At 37.1% G+C, this 16027-nt stretch overlaps 2 protein-coding genes across 2 annotated transcripts; both read right to left on the minus strand.

Annotated features, from left to right (window-relative positions):
• Positions 1-2037: 2037 nt before the first annotated feature.
• LOC308641180 (olfactory receptor 5B2-like) lies at positions 2038-2961 on the minus strand (the record flags this gene model as incomplete). The annotated part of the gene is made up of 1 exon (XM_081279491.1): positions 2038-2961. The coding sequence occupies one exon, from the start codon at positions 2959-2961 to the stop codon at positions 2038-2040; it is 924 nt and encodes a 307-aa protein (XP_081135617.1).
• An 11916-nt stretch (positions 2962-14877) lies between these two features.
• LOC308641194 (olfactory receptor 5B3-like) lies at positions 14878-15813 on the minus strand (the record flags this gene model as incomplete). The annotated part of the gene is made up of 1 exon (XM_081279505.1): positions 14878-15813. Exon 1 carries the CDS (start codon positions 15799-15801, stop codon positions 14878-14880), a length of 924 nt encoding a protein of 307 aa, XP_081135631.1. The 5' UTR covers positions 15802-15813.
• Between the last annotated feature and the right edge of the window lie 214 nt (positions 15814-16027).

Raw genomic sequence — 16027 nt, forward strand, 5'->3', positions numbered from 1 at the left:
TGTTTCTCTAGCAAGGTGCTGGATATTTATCTAGAAGGCTTATCCTCTGCAAGACTTGCTCTCACCATCCATCAGTCAAAGGCCAATCTATTGGTGCAGTTGAACTCCAAGCTTTATTCATGTATTCATCCATCTAAAAAAATTCTGTTGATTCTACTAGGAAATTGACCTCTGTTCAGTTACTGATTATCATGTTTGAACAGAAACATAAAGTCACTGATCATGGGTGTTTACCTTCTAGACGGGGAAGATAAATGAGGATTGGGTAAGTGAATATAAGGTGACAAGGGTTCATTAGGTTTGTGAAGAATGCTAAAGGATAAGGGGACAGTTCATATAGTAAATGGAAAATGAGTGTTTTGTATAGATGGACAGGACACATGACAGGTTAATATTTCATAGAATATCTGAATGGAATAAGACTATTTCTCACAGGAAAAAGAACATACAAAGGTCCTTACATCATTGGAGTTGTAAAAAAAAAAACAGAGAAAAAAATTAGTGAGCATAGAGTGACATAAAAGACTGGGGAAGTGACAATAGAGTAAATAAGTAAAGAATAAATGGTCAGTATTGACAATTTTAAAGCATTTCTGGAAATAAAAAGAGAAAGGCAAAGCTCAGTAGCACACACCTATAATCCCAGTGGCTCAGGAGTCTGAGGCAGGAAGATTGAAAGTTCAAAGCCAGCCTTAGCAAAAGTGAGGTGCTAAGCAACTCAGTGAGATCCTATCTCTAATAAAATACAAAACTGGGCTGGCGATGTGGCTTGGGATTGAGTGTCCCTGAGTTCAATCCCAGGTACCCCCCAAAAAAATAAAATAAAAAAATTTAAAAAAAATTACATCAGTGGTTTATCACGGTAAATTTTAAGTAGTCTGAATAATAATACATAATACATTTAAAATGCTATGATTTTCCTCAGTAGTTTTGGTAATTTCGTTATTTTATGCCTATGACTATTAGAACATGAATATGATGATTGTACAAAATGTCTCAAACAGAAATATTAATTCACCCAAAGGTGCCAGAATTATATATTTATTTTTAAAATGTTCAAGAAAGCATAACTTTCATTTCATAGTATATCATGTTTTTCCTCAAATGAGAGCTTTTCAAAATATAAAGAAAGAAAAATTAATTAGATTTCAATTTATATTTTCATAACCAAATTAAATACTAAATTAGGATTGCTAAACCCTGATCTTATAATTCAGGGCCCTCTAGCGAAACAAAATCAATAGTATATAGAAATGTATAAGAGAAGATTTTTTATGGGTATGGGCTCATGTGATTATGGAAACTGAACAGACCCATGATTTTCTGTCTACAAGGTGGAGAACCCAGAATGTTGAGGAGGGCAAGGTGTGTCTAGTGTGTCTAGTGGAGAACAAGAACCTGAGACCCAGTAGCTCTGAGGTTCAGAGTGAGAGAGACAGATACCTCTGTCCAAAGATAGAGAGGGAGAGGGAAAAAGGGAGAGAAAGAATTTATCCTTCTCTTACCTTTATTTTTCTATTCAGGTGAGCTCTTGATGAATTGGATGATAGCCATCCTATTGACAAGCCAACTGACTCAAGTTCTCTCTTTGGGAAACATTCTCACAGACACACACAGAGAAATGCTTCCCCAGCTATCTGGATATTCCTAGTATGGTCAAATTTACACAAAAGTAACTACCACAGTAGCCACATTATGTTTATTCTGGCAATGGGCTGCGTTCTGTTCATGGGCTTCCTCTCCACTTATTTTACATACATTCATAGTGACACAGTTTGAAAAAGCAGAGGAAACTTATTAAATTATCAGTTTCTTCAATAAGCAAATGCCAAGATACCACTCACAATGCCACTCAGCCGTTGTGTTTCCACACGTTTCCCTTTCACCAGGCAGTAGATTTTGCAGTGGAAAATGTGTCACTTCAGCAAAGTGCACTCAGTGCAGGTTTTAATAAATGACACAGTACATGCAGAAGATCAGAGTAGAGGGAATGCAGGCCCTGTGCATCTCAAAGAGTGAAGGTCAGAATCGTATGGATTATTTTCCTTCCAGAAGAATTTTTGAGAATGCATTCCTGACCTCCGAGTTCCTAAGGCTATAGACCACAGGGTTCAACATGGGGATGACCATTGTATAAAAGACAGATGCAAGTTTGTCTGTGTCCATGGAGTGACTGGAGCTGGGCTGTAAGTACATGAAGAGAGCAGTCCCATAGAAAATGGAGACTGCGGTGAAGTGGGAGGCACAGGTGGACAGAGCCTTCCTATGTCCTGCACCTGAGCGCATCTTTAGGATGGTGATAAAAATGAATATGTAGGATATAAAGATAACGAAGAGAGCAAAAAAGATATTAAAGCTGGCGACATAAATAAGAACCAGTTCGCTAACATGTCTATCAGAGCAAGAGAGAACCATGACTGCTGGAACATCACAGAAAAAATGATGGACCACGTGAGACATACAGAAGGAGAGACTGAACGTGTTCCCAGTGTAGATGGAGGCATTCAGGAAACCACAGACATAGCAGCCTATGACCAGATATGCACACACACTTATGGTCATGGTGGTGGTGTAGCGCAGGGGCTTGCACACTGCGGCATAGCGATCATAGGCCATTGAGGCCAAGAGGTAATTTTCCACAGTACCAAGGGCTCCAAAAAAGAACATCTGAGTAGCACAAGCATTGTAGGAGATGACCTCATCTCCAGGAAAGAGCCCAGCCATGACCGTGGGAGTGACAGCTGAAGAGTAGCACAAGTCCACCAGAGACAGGTTACCCAGGAAAAAGTACATGGGAGTGTGGAGACGGGAGTCCAGGAGAATCAGCAGGATCATCCCCAGGTTCCCAACCAGAGTGATGGTGTAGATGAGGAGGAAGGTCACAAAGAGGGGAAGCTGCAGACCTGGGTCCTTGGTCAGTCCCAGCAGGATGAAGTGGGTCATTTCTGTCTTGTTCTCCATTTACATTGTCTGAAAATCTCTAGATGTTCTACAGCTATGAGGGGAAAAAGCACAAAATGATAAAGAATTTCAATTGAAAAGGAAAAGTATAACTTCAAGGTATATTCTTTTATTGTATTCTTTCATTGTAGTAACAACCTGTACTTTGAGATTCTCTGGAAAAAAGCATAGGCTTTTGAAAATCAAATTTAGTGCTGTATGAAAGTCTAGAGTTACATACTGTGGAATCAGGAAGCATAATGACTCAGAGCCCAATTTTAAATTTTTACATATTTATTATCTGAGATGTAAAATATTTAATAACTTAATAAAAATGATGTATGTGGCTGAAGCTATCTGTTGGTTCACTTCTTCTGGGCTCAGTGAAAGGTGAGCTTCCATATCATTCACTCACCAAGAACTGCTATGGAAAATGTAAATGTGAATTCACACTCTCCTCTCCATGGTGAGTTTGATTTTTTTGTTACATTCATGTAAATATTTGCCAGCAGATGTTGAGAAATATGAATAGTTGCACAATGATTAATTGATAATTTCTGCTCTGGTCCCAGACCAACCTTTAACCCATGCTGATTGGTTCCTATATTAACAGGTTATATTGAATTTAAATCAAATTGAAATTTGACTCAGGTTATCATTATGCCTGTCTCCTTTGATTCAAATTCAGTGTTCGGGATTTCACAATGAACTGAGTCACTTCAAGTTTGTCTCTTACTGGAGGTACAAGAAACAAGCCAAGAAAAACCCTGAAGTTCAATGATCCTTCTTTCAATGACAGAATGGTCTGAAATGAATTAACAACATCTAAATTCCATTTCAAGCTTTTCCCCATAGTCTCATGATTATTATCACCAGCACATCTAAACACATTGACTGTGATGGCAGAAACCATACAATTTAGACTATGTTGAAGAAGGGTTTATCTCTTGAACCAGCACAGCACATCTCTATGCATGGTAGATGTGGTGGGACAATCAGCAAGGTAAGAACATGTGTGGCCTGCACAGGAAATTGTGAGAGAAGTCCTGTCACCTCATGGAGCAGAGAGAGAGCTTAGATTCCTAGAAGAAATTCACATCAGACTTACCATTGATCACCCAGAAGTCACTGGTCCCAGATCAGCTCCACTGAGCATCCTGTTTCCATCTGCAAGATAAAAAAGGTAATGAGACCTTCTTAGTGAAACTAATATTAAAGAAAAGTCATGAGATCTACCTCTAAGTATTAAAGGTGGTAATATCTAAAGGAGTATAAAGTGCAGGTAGTGGAGCACAGCCTCAGGGGTACTAGCCATGGTGTTGTTATTGGGTCGGGATCGCGTCTTTTTGTGGGTTTGATCAGTATTCTTGTTGTCATTCAGGGCTTGAGTCTGGAGTTTGTATTGAAACCTTTCTTCCCAAAGGGCCTTTGTTCCTGTGCTAGGACCAGTGAGATTCTCTGCCCCCCAGTGTTTTTCAGTCTTTCTCTGCCCCAGCATATGAGTACTGCTGCTGCAATACCATGTGGGTCAATTTTACTAGAAATTTCTTCCTTGAAATCCATAGTTTAGTTGAAATAAAAGAGTCCATTTCTCTTAAATCTCATTCTCTCATACTGTCATTCCATAGCCACATTATAGAGACCCAGGGTTGAAAGTTCCCAGTTGATGGGTTATTTTTAGCTTTATATTGGTGCAAGTTCAATATTATACAATATTTTATTTGAATAGGTCCTTGAGTAGTAAAAAAAATATTTTCCAACTATTTATTTGAATTAAAATTTTTAAAAAATGTTCATGCAAAACTAACTAGTACCCCTTACCAGTTTTCTCCTCAGACTTTTGCAGCTTCGGTCTATAAGTCTGCTCCATGAAGATACTTAGTTGAAAATGTTAAACGTGATCACTTTCAGCATGTGCTATTCTACAGCAAATGGTAAGAGATTTACAAATAAATTATGCTAGTGTGATCATGTCGATGGTAGATAGTATAAAACTGTTACTTCAATAAGTACATTGAGAATTTGAGACATTGTGTGATGTTCTGAAATTATTTATATTATGAGAAAGACTCAAGACTTGCAATTAAAGCCACATCAGAGAATAAGCCTGAGACAATGTTAAAAGATCTCAAATGCAGTTCATATCTCAATATTTCAGTTAGAATCCTTTTGCAGTTTAAAGAAGAATCATCTCATTATTCTTGGTTGGTTGTTTGTATTTCAACCTCTAATGAGATACAAATCTATAGTATATAAGTTAATGTCTTCCTATAATCCACCAAGGCAACATCTTTTATTATTTTCAGTTGGGGGGAAAGGAGTATGCTTTTTTATGAATCACAAATTTCTTATAATAGATATTTTGACATATATACTGTGGAGTTGTTCACCATTTTAGATATATTTTGAAAGCTTCTCTTTTTTTTTTTCAAATAACTCATATTCGGTATAGCTACCCCACTGCTTTTGCATGAATTACACTTCTCACTTAAACATTTATGGAATATATAAGCTTACCAGTTTACTGGACTTACAAGATCAGTCAATCCAAAATAGCTCATCTTAAATCATAATATCAACAATGGAATATTGCATAAATGCTATTAGAAGATAGATGTCTCTTTCTCGGGTAGTGGTCCAAAGTTTTCAACTTCTCTAAGAGATGCATAAAAAGAAGAGAATACTATTCTGTGTCTTGGAAGGAACACTTATTAGTAAAATAAAAATGAAACATTGTCTCACACAATTCATAGCTAGTGTCTATACATAACAAATAAGACAGGCCTTCAATGCATCTAATGAAGAGGGTATCATTTAAAAGCCAACCAATATGAATACTAACTATGAGTGTTTTCCCTGACCATGGCTGAGGGTCATAGCAAATCTTCAGGTCAAAGAAGGCCTGAGCATGTTGATCATTCAGATGACAAAACAGTGTCCGATGGCCGTGGTATACAGCATACAGTGTGTTCCTTTTAAAACAGTGAAGTTGAGGCATTGGGATTTCAGAGGCAAACACATGGAGATCTGGAGAGAATTATGGAAACTTGGAGATCTCTGGAGATTTCTCCTGTGAGACTAACTACAGCTCCTGATCCTACTTTGGCAGGGAAGAAGCAATTAAACTGCCTGTAGGGATCAAGCTGGTGAGTACATTTTTAATATATAAATGTATTTTAACTGATAAATGACAACATAAAAGTTATATGGATGAGAAACCATGAGATCTTTTTATGCGTTAATACACTGCGCAATGTTTAATCAGGTTAAAAATGGCTGTCTCTTCAAACACTCATCATTTCCTTATACTAAAAACATTGATATTCCTTTCTTTTGGCCTTTTGAAGGAAACAGTACATAAGTATTACATAGTCATTCTATTACACAATGGCACACGAGAACTTCTTGCTCCTGTATAACTGTGAATTAGGGATCAACAGTCAATCATTCCCCATTCCTCCTTCCTTCCTACTCTTTCTAGACTCTTGTAACCATTATTCAATTCCCAATTTCAATGAGATCAAAATTTCTACATTCCACATATGGGGGAGATCATTCAATGATTGTCTTTTTAGCCTGGTTTATTTCACTTAACAAAATGACCCTAAGTTCAGTTGATATTGTCACAAATGATAGGATTCCATTCTCTTTTATGACTGACTAGCATCCTTGGTGGAATTGCACCGTGTTCTATCTATTCATCGTTTGAGGGATACTGGGGTATTTTCCTTTCCTCAGCTGCTGCAAGCCACACACGAGTGCAGATGTCTCTTTGCCACACTGATTACATTTCCTTGGAATTATTCTCAGTAGGGAGATTAGAGGATCATGTGATAGTTCTATTCTTAATTTTATGAGGAACCTCCATACAGCTTTCTATCCTGGCTGTGCTAATGTACCTTCCCAAAAACAGTGTGCAGGATTCTCCTTCTCCAGGACTTGTTAGCGCTAGCTATCTCTGTTCTTTATGATAAAGCCATTCTTACTACTGTGAGGTGATTTTATTTTTGTTTCTTTGGTGCCAGGGATTGAACCCAGGGGCACTCAATCACTAAACCATATCTCCAACCTTTTTTTTTTTTTATTTTGAGATAGGGTCTTGCTAAATTGCTTAGGCCCTCGCTGAATGACTGAGGCTGGCTTTGAACTTGCAATCCTCCTGCCTCAGCCTCCAGAGCTGCTGGGATTACAGGTTTGTGCACCATGCCAGATGTACTGTGATATAAACATGGATGTCCTTGATGATTAGTGATGTGGAGTGGGTTTTTTTTTTGTGTGTGTGTACCACTTGGCCATTATATGTATGTCTCTTTTTAGAAATGTCAATTGAAGTCCATTGCCCATTGTTAATAGGATTGTTTTCCTTCTTTCTTACTTTCTTTTCTATTCTTTTTTCCCCTCTCTTAAGATTTGGAGTTGTTTTGTATTCTAGATATCAACCCTTTCAGATGTATAGTTTTGAAATATTTTCATTCATCGTGTAGTTTGTCTCTTCAGTATGTTGACTTTTGCTTTGTAGAAGTTTTTTGCTTTTATACAATTCTCTTTGTCTGTTATGCTTATGTTTCCTATGCATTTCTTCTCTCAAAAGATATTTGCCCCTTTCAAGGTATTGAAGCATATCTGCTATTTGTTTTTATTCAAATAATGTCATTGTTTCAGGGCTTACATGTAAATATTTCACACATATTGAGTTGATTTTTGAAACCATTAGTTTAGTCCTGGTCTAGCTTCATCATTGTGTATGCGGTAAACAATTTTTCCGGTTCCATTTATTGAAACGACTGCTTTCCCCAGTCAGTGGTCTCAGTACCTTGTCAAAAATCAGGTGGCTGAAAATGTGTGGTTTACTTCTAGGGTCTTCTATTTCATTTCCCCAGTCTACATATCTGCATTTATGATATTACCATGTTGTTTGAGTACTACTTTGTACAGTATTTTGCAGTCAGGTAGTTTAATGCCTCCTGCTTTGATGTTTTTGCTCAAGATGATTTGTGTATTTTTTTTCTCATTCCATTAAATTTTTAGAATTTGTTGTTGTTTTAGTTCTTTGAAGGACATCATTGATATTTTGTCTGGGTACCAGGGATTGAACTCAGGGGAATTCAACCACTGAGCCTCATCTCCAGCCCAACTTTGTATTTTACTTAGAGACAGGGCCTCACTGAGTGGCTTAGTGCTTCACTGTTGCTGAAGCTGGACTTGCAGTCCTCCTGCCTCAGCCTCCTGAGCTGCTGGGATTACAGGCATGTGTCACCACACCCGGTGTCATTGGTGTTTCAAAAGGATTTGCCCTGATTCTGTAGACTGATTTGGATAAGATGGTCTATTTACCAATATGAATTCTTTCAATCCTTGAGCATAAAATGTATCTTGATTTTTTTGGTCCTGTTCTCATCAACATTTTGTCACTTTCATTGTTTTTTTCTTTAAGTGATCAAGAAAACAATCCCATTTACATTAGTTACAAAATAAAATACCCAAGTAATAAGTTTAAGCAAAGAAGTGAAAGATTTTTTCCTTTTACAATGAAAGTCAACTCGGTAGGTGTTATTGTTTGGATCTGGAAAGTCTTCCAAAGGATTCTGTGTTGAAGGCTTGGTTCCTGGCTTATGGGTGGGGGGTAGGGAGGAACCTCAGGAGGTGGAGCCTACCTAGCTGGAAGAGGTTTGTCAGTTGGGGCATGTCTTTGAAGCATATAGTTTTCCTCAGTGCCCCCCACTCCTTCCTGGCCATCATGAGGACAGCGGCTTTGTTCTACTAGGATGTACTGCCTCACCACAAGACCAGACAAATTAAAGGCAACCCAATGGACAGAAACCTCTGAAACCATGAGCCAGAATAAACCTTTTCTTAAGTTGATTTTCTCAGGTATTTTGTCACATAAATGAAAAGCAGAAAACACAATAGGTATTTCTGGATGTTATTAACATTTAAATCAGTGAATACTAGATGAGGCAGGTGGACCTCAATACTATGAATGAGCCTCATCCAATCAACTAAAGATCTGAATATAATACGGACACTGGTTCCCTGAGTGAGAAGAAACTCTCCAACAGAACACATTTAGCCTAATTGCATCAGCTGCTCTCTCTGGGTTCCATGTTGTGGCCTCCAGACTGGGAACTATTGCTCCATCAGTTATCCTGGGTTTAGACGCTGGCCACACACATGCAGTTTGAGCTTGCCAACATCCAGGATTGCATGAGTCGATTTCTAATAGTAAATCTCCCGTCTCTCTCTTTCTCTGTCTCTCTCACTCTCACTCTCTCTATATAAATACATGAACACATAGACACAGATATACGCATCTTATTAGTTCTGTTTCAATAGATAATCCTGAATAATACAACGTTAAGAAAACTCATGCAAAAATTTTAAAATGGGAATCAAAAGGTACACAACAATATGAATATTCAATTTTTTTAAAAGGAAGCCTAAACAAGAATTGAGGAACAAAATCCATAATATGAGGCAAAAGCAAATAGCAAAATGGCCAAAGTCAGTCCTTTTTATCATTAATTAGAAATTATATCTAAATCAAACTCTCAAAACAGACAGAAAGTACAATAATGGATAAGCTGGTTAATGTTTACAAAAGTCTAATGCACACTCACAGACACAAATAACATAAAAGTGAAAGAATATAAAGAGCTATGTTCTATCCTCCTGGTGACCAAAAGATGATATTAATAGACAAAGTGGTCTGTGAGCTGAAAATTGTTGGAGACAAATAAAAAATTAGATATTGATAAAAGGGCCAATTAATGAAAAAATTATTTCTTAAAAAAGAGTAATCTAATAATAAAACCCCAAAATATTGGGAGCAAAAGCTGTCAAAATTAAAGGGAGAAATTAAAGTTCTAGAGTGAAAGGAATTCTCAATACATCACCATCGATAAGGAATAGAAAGGCTAGAGGGAAGATGGATAAGTAGAGGATGTGGACACCACCCAATCCAGCACATCTTAACACACATGTACACCCTGCTCTGCCCAAAGCCAGTGGAATTTTCAATTGCACGTGAAACATTCCTTAAAATAAACTTCATATTAGTCCAAAGACTTGTCTCAATAAATTTATAAAGATCGAAATCATATAAAACATCTTCAACCACCACAATGCATTTGATGTAGAAATTAATAACAAGGAAATGTGGAATATTTATGTCTAAGTAAAGAACACTAAACAATAAATGGGTAAAAATAGACGAAAGGAGAAATTATTAAATAGTTCGAGAAAAATAAATATAAAAACACAGTGTAATAAAAATTTTGGTAGTAAAAAAAAATTACATGGTATAGGAAATCCAGAGCTGTAAATGTGCATATTTTAAAAATACAAATGATCTCAACAGACTAACCTACCTTTAAACTTTAAGGACACAATATTAAAAAGTGTGTGTGGGAGGGGGGCAACCCTGAACTATCTGAGCATCTTTGGCCTTGGAGCCAAGGAGATTTTGGTTTGGCCTTACAAGCTATGTTGTGGCTCTTCCCACTTAATGGATTATATAATGCACATGACTTCTATCTTCACTTGGCTAGGAAAACTGATCTTCTAGCTCCAGAGTTGGGTTTGACCCGTTGGAAACTGGACAGCTCACCTCCTACCTTAATTGGCTAAGAACAGTCTGTTTTACAAAGCCTTTGAAGTTCCCCCACATAAATAAAGCAAATGCTGGCTCTCGCTCTCTTTCCAGCATAGAAGTTAGACCATTAAGGTGGAAGAGCCATCCTGCCCAGCTCTTCACAATTAGTTTCTGTGTTGTGTGATTTTTTTTCACTGTATTTCTCGGCCAGCCCATGCCATGCAGGGGAACCCAGCTTCCATCGCCTGTGCTGGTAGCAGGAGAGAAAAAAATGAAAACTTAAATTGAAAGTCGCAGAAGGAAGAAAATAAAGATTGCAGCAATGAAAACAAAATATAACTTAGGATAAGAATAGAGAAAATCAGTAAAAGCAAAAGTTAACTCTGTGGAAAGATGACCCTAGAAGACAAATTCTCCAACTCTAAAAAAAGAGTAGAGCCATGTACGAACAAAGAAATGAAAAGTTGTGCTCCATTTGTGCACAATGAATCAAAATGCATTCGGCTGTCATGTATGACTAATTAGAACAAATAAAAATGAGAAAGTAAAAGTAAAAATAAAAAAGAGTAAACTCCAATTACAAAATTATCAATTAATGTGAGAATATAGCTATTGACCTTATGGAAATAAAAATGATTATAGCAGAATAATATTAATAAATTTACACTAAGATATTGGATAACATAGATAAAATACAAATTCTTTGAAAGACACACACTACAAAAACTTTCTCAAAAAAGAGAAAATCTGAATACCCTATGAAAAGTGTTCATGTTCTTTTCAACAAAGAAAAGCCCAGGAACAGATGGGTTCACTTTGATTTTTTTACATACACACACAAATATAATAGATGATTATGATGAGAAGAAATGCAGGCGTGTATTTATGTTCGTTTTCTAAGACTGCTGTAACACATTACTGCAAACCTGCAGGCTGACAATAGCTCACATTGGTTGTTTTGCTGGGCTGAAAGTCAGAAGTCTGAAATCAGTGTCACTGAACAGGGTGTCAGAGCCATTGTCTTATAATCTCTAGAGGACACTTCATTTTTATGCCTCCTGCATTCTCTGATGACCTCCAGGACCCCATGGCTTGGGGTCCCATCACATCAAGCAGATGGTGCAGTCGCAAGGCTGACTCCTCTTTTTCTATGATGAAGTCTTCTGATTTCCGTTTATGAGGATACATAAGGTTGACTATGAGGCGCACTAGGGTATTTCTAATGATCTCTTGTCTCACTCTTGAAATCCTTTACCTGATCATATCTGCACAGTCCTTCTTGGCCACAGAGATTAACATTGGAAGGTTTCAGTAATTAGCATATGAATGTTTGGAGGAGGGTCACTATCAAACCTGCCAGAATATGACATGTAAATCACATATTGTACCATCTTTGAAATTTTTCCATAAATCCAAAATCATTCTAAAATTAAATGATCATTAAAATAATAATTAGAAATAAATCCAAAAGGAGAAATATCACCACACATTCAGAAGTAAATGTTTGTCACAGGTACCAGCATGACCTTCTTTGCACATTCAGTCCCAATGACGTTAAAGCCCCCTACTATACAGTGATAAGAAATTACACATGCAGGCACACTGCTGTGCTTACGCTTGAATGATATTGAGCTCCCTGAGGGGCAGAGTTAAATGCATTAATATAGTGCTTTGTACTAGAATTTTTAAGGGATCTTATGTTTACGGCTAACAAATAATATTGTTTGTACATTTTCACATCAATGTTGATCCTTTCAGTTAATTGTACATTGGTATGTATGAAATAATTTAAAAATTAACCAGATATAAAGCATTTAAATAGTGCCATATTTAAAGTTATTTGCATGATTTCCTAAATATAACTTATTTGATGTGTTATTTACCATTCAATGAAACATAAGTTCTAAGGAAAAATTATGAGATGGTTGGAAATGATCTGTCCCACAATAGGATTTTCAAACAATCCTATTTTCTTACAGCAAAGAGTGTGACCAAACCATGGAACCAGGCTAGGTGTCCATCAATGGGTGAATGAATAAAGAAAATGTGGTGTATATATTTATATACCAGGGAGATTTATTTAGTCACAAAGAAAAAGAAAATTATGTCATTTGCAGGAAAATGGATGGAACCAGAGACCATCATATTAAGTGAAATAAGTTCAATTCAGTGAGTCAAGGGTAGTATGTTTTCTCTCATATGCAGAAGCTACGGAGGGAAAAAAGAAAAGAAAGGTGGGGGTGGATCTCAATAAAATCAAAAGGAGATCAGTAGAGGAAAGGGACCAAGGGGTGGGAGGCAGCAATGGAGGGAGAAGTTCTGGGGAGAGATAATAGTCAAATTATATTGTTAGATTGTGTCCAGTACAAATACGTAATGACAAATTCTATCATTATGTATAAGTATAATGCACCAATAAAAATAGGTTAAAAAAATAAAAGAAGTGTGAGAACTTAGTAAGAATGTTGAAAAAATGTTTCAGCAAAAAAGAAAATTAGTTATGTCTCTATAAATGCACTGCATGTGTATCCAGATTTCTCTCATGCCAAGACATACTAAGAGCAGTGTTTCAAAAGTCAATATAATTGGTGCAATTACATTAAAAATGAATTATTTAGCTCATTTATTGAACAATATTAACTAGAATATACTATGAAACAGGACATCTACTTAGGTGCTGATGATCATATTGTAAGTAAACCATAAACATCAATGTTTCATGAAGTTTACACTCCAACTGGGGATGGTAAAAAAACAAGTAAGCAATAATATACTAGATAGGGGTTGATAAGGACTGTGAAAAATGATTTAGGTTGAGGGGACACCCTAAAGTGGTCAGCAGAAAATATTCATAGAAGGACTCTATGACAAGGTAACATTTCTGCAAATACTTGAGAGAAGAAAGAGTATTCCACAAAAGGAATAGCAAGTGTAAAGGCCCTGAGGCTGGAGCATGTTTGGAGCTGTGGAGAGACAGCAAAGAAATCAATGGGAAAGAAGTGAGGAAATGGCTGGGGAGTGATAAGACAGAGTATAACTTAACTAAAGAAAAATACACACAATATCAACAGTTCAAAGATTCTACCAAAATAGACATTATTAGCTTCTCAGTATAATTCTTAAATACTCTGGAAAAATGGAATTAATAAAAATGACTACATGAAAATACTTCTAATTTTCCTGATTTTTCTGGCCCTCTGGACATCTTAACTCTTAGAAAATTTAAACATAAACATCTTAGTTGTATTGAATGACTCAAACAGAAATATAAATTCATATGAGATGCCAATATTATGTATCTCTTGTTAAAATGTGTAATGAATAGGACACAATTTCATTCAATAATATATCATCCTTTTTTTCATAAATTAGCTTGCTTGGACTAGTAAGAAAAGATATTTTGAAATATTAGATATGGATTTTTATTCTACTACAAGATTAAGCATTGATTTAGGATCATTAAACACTGGTCTTGTAGTCAGAGTTCTCCAGGGAGGGAATCAAAAGGATGTGAGTGTACTTCTGAGTGGAAATATACTCTGGCTGTGGGACCGCGTGCTTGTGGAAACCACGACAGGCCGTGCCCTGCGATCTGTATGGTGAGAACCAGAGAGAGGGATGGGGCACAACAAGTGTAACTGTGGAGACCGGAGTTCTGAGAGCAAGGGACTCTGATATCAAGAGCAAGAGAATGTGAGTCCCAAATGAAGAAAACAGAAAGAGAAAGAGAGAGAAAGTTTGCCCTTCAGCTATTTGTTTTATTCAGGTGAGCCTTCAATGGATTGGATGATGTGTACTCACATTGATGAGAGAACTATGCTCCTCCCTACTAAGTATACTGCCTGAAATAGGACTCTCTTTTGAAACATATTCACAGAAACACACTGGGAAATGTTTTACTGGCTACCCAGATAGCCCTTAATTGAAAAAAAAATTAACAAATAAATTAGCCACCCCCAATAACCATATTACACTTAATTTTGAAAAATTTACCACATTCATGTGCGTGTGTATACATCTTCTAATCATGGATATCTAGATGCACTTCCAGATATATTAGTATGGACATGGGGTAAAAACTTGCAAGGGTCATGACACAATTATCAATATATAATAAGACTTCAGACAAGCAGACCACAAGGTATCAGAGATATTTTCATTCAGGTATCAGATTCTGAACATAGTGTTTCTTTCTTTCTTTCTTTTTCTTTTTATAAATTACAGTCTCCTGAAGCCAAGAGTATCACTTCAGAAACTTCATTATGTCTACCAAAATGTAACTCAATATATGGAGAAGGCTTGATGGGAATGTGATCATTTAAAAAGCAATATAAAACTCCTGAAGGCTATTTGCCCTCCAAGACAATCTTTGTGAAAGCCTTCTTTACCTCTTTGTTCCGTAGGCTGTAGACCATAGGATTCAACATTGGGATGACCAAAGTGTAGAATACAGATGTGATTTTGGCAGTATCCAGTGAATGGCTGGATCTGGGCTGTAAATACATGAAGATCATTGTACCATAGAAAATAGAAATGGCAGTGAAGTGGGAGGCACAGGTGGACATAGCCTTCTGGTGTCCTGCACCTGAGCGCATCTTCAGGATGGTGATAAAAATCAATATATAGGATATTAAGATAACAAGGAGAGCAAGAAAAATATTGAAGCTGGCTACATAAATAAGAATCAACTCATTGACCTGTCTATCAGAGCAAGATACAGCCATAACTGCTGGAATATCGCAGAAAAAATGATGGATCATATTGGACCTGCAGAAAGAGAGAATGAATGTGTTCCCCGTGCAGACTGTGGCACTCAAAAAGCCACAGACATAGCAGCCTACGATCAGCCCAATACACACACGTGTCGTCATGGTGGTGGTGTAGTGCAGGGGCTTGCACACTGCTGCATAGCGATCATAGGCCATTGAGGCCAGCAGGAAATTTTCCACAGTAGCAAAGGCTACAAAAAAGAACATCTGAGCAGCACAAGCACCATATGAGATGACCTCATCTCCAGGAAGAAGCCCAGCCATGACCGTAGGAGTGACAGCTGAAGAGTAGCACAAGTCCACCAGAGACAGGTTGCCCAGGAAAAAGTACATGGGAGTGTGGAGACGGGAGTCCAGGAGAATCAACAGGATCATCCCCAGGTTCCCAGCCAGAGTGATGGTGTAGATGAGGAGGAAGGTCACAAAGAGGGGAAGCTGCAGACCTGGGTCCTTGGTCAGTCCCAGCAGAATGAAGTATGTCACTTCTGTCCTGTTCTCCATCAATGTTGTCTGAGAATCTCTAGTTGGTTTACAGCCTTAAGAAAAAAAAAGGGAATCAAACGTTAAAGAAATTAATAGAATCAGAAAGTATAAGATATATTCTTTCTTTGTAGCAACGACACGTACTTCAAGATTCTCCAGAAAATGCATGGACTTGTAACCAAATTTGGTGTGTCAGTGATAAACAGGGTTATCCACTTTGGAATCTCAGGAATCATAATGAATA

Source organism: Spermophilus citellus (assembly GCF_964194105.1).
Source record: "Spermophilus citellus genome assembly, chromosome: 2".
Lineage (NCBI taxonomy): Eukaryota > Metazoa > Chordata > Mammalia > Rodentia > Sciuridae > Spermophilus > Spermophilus citellus.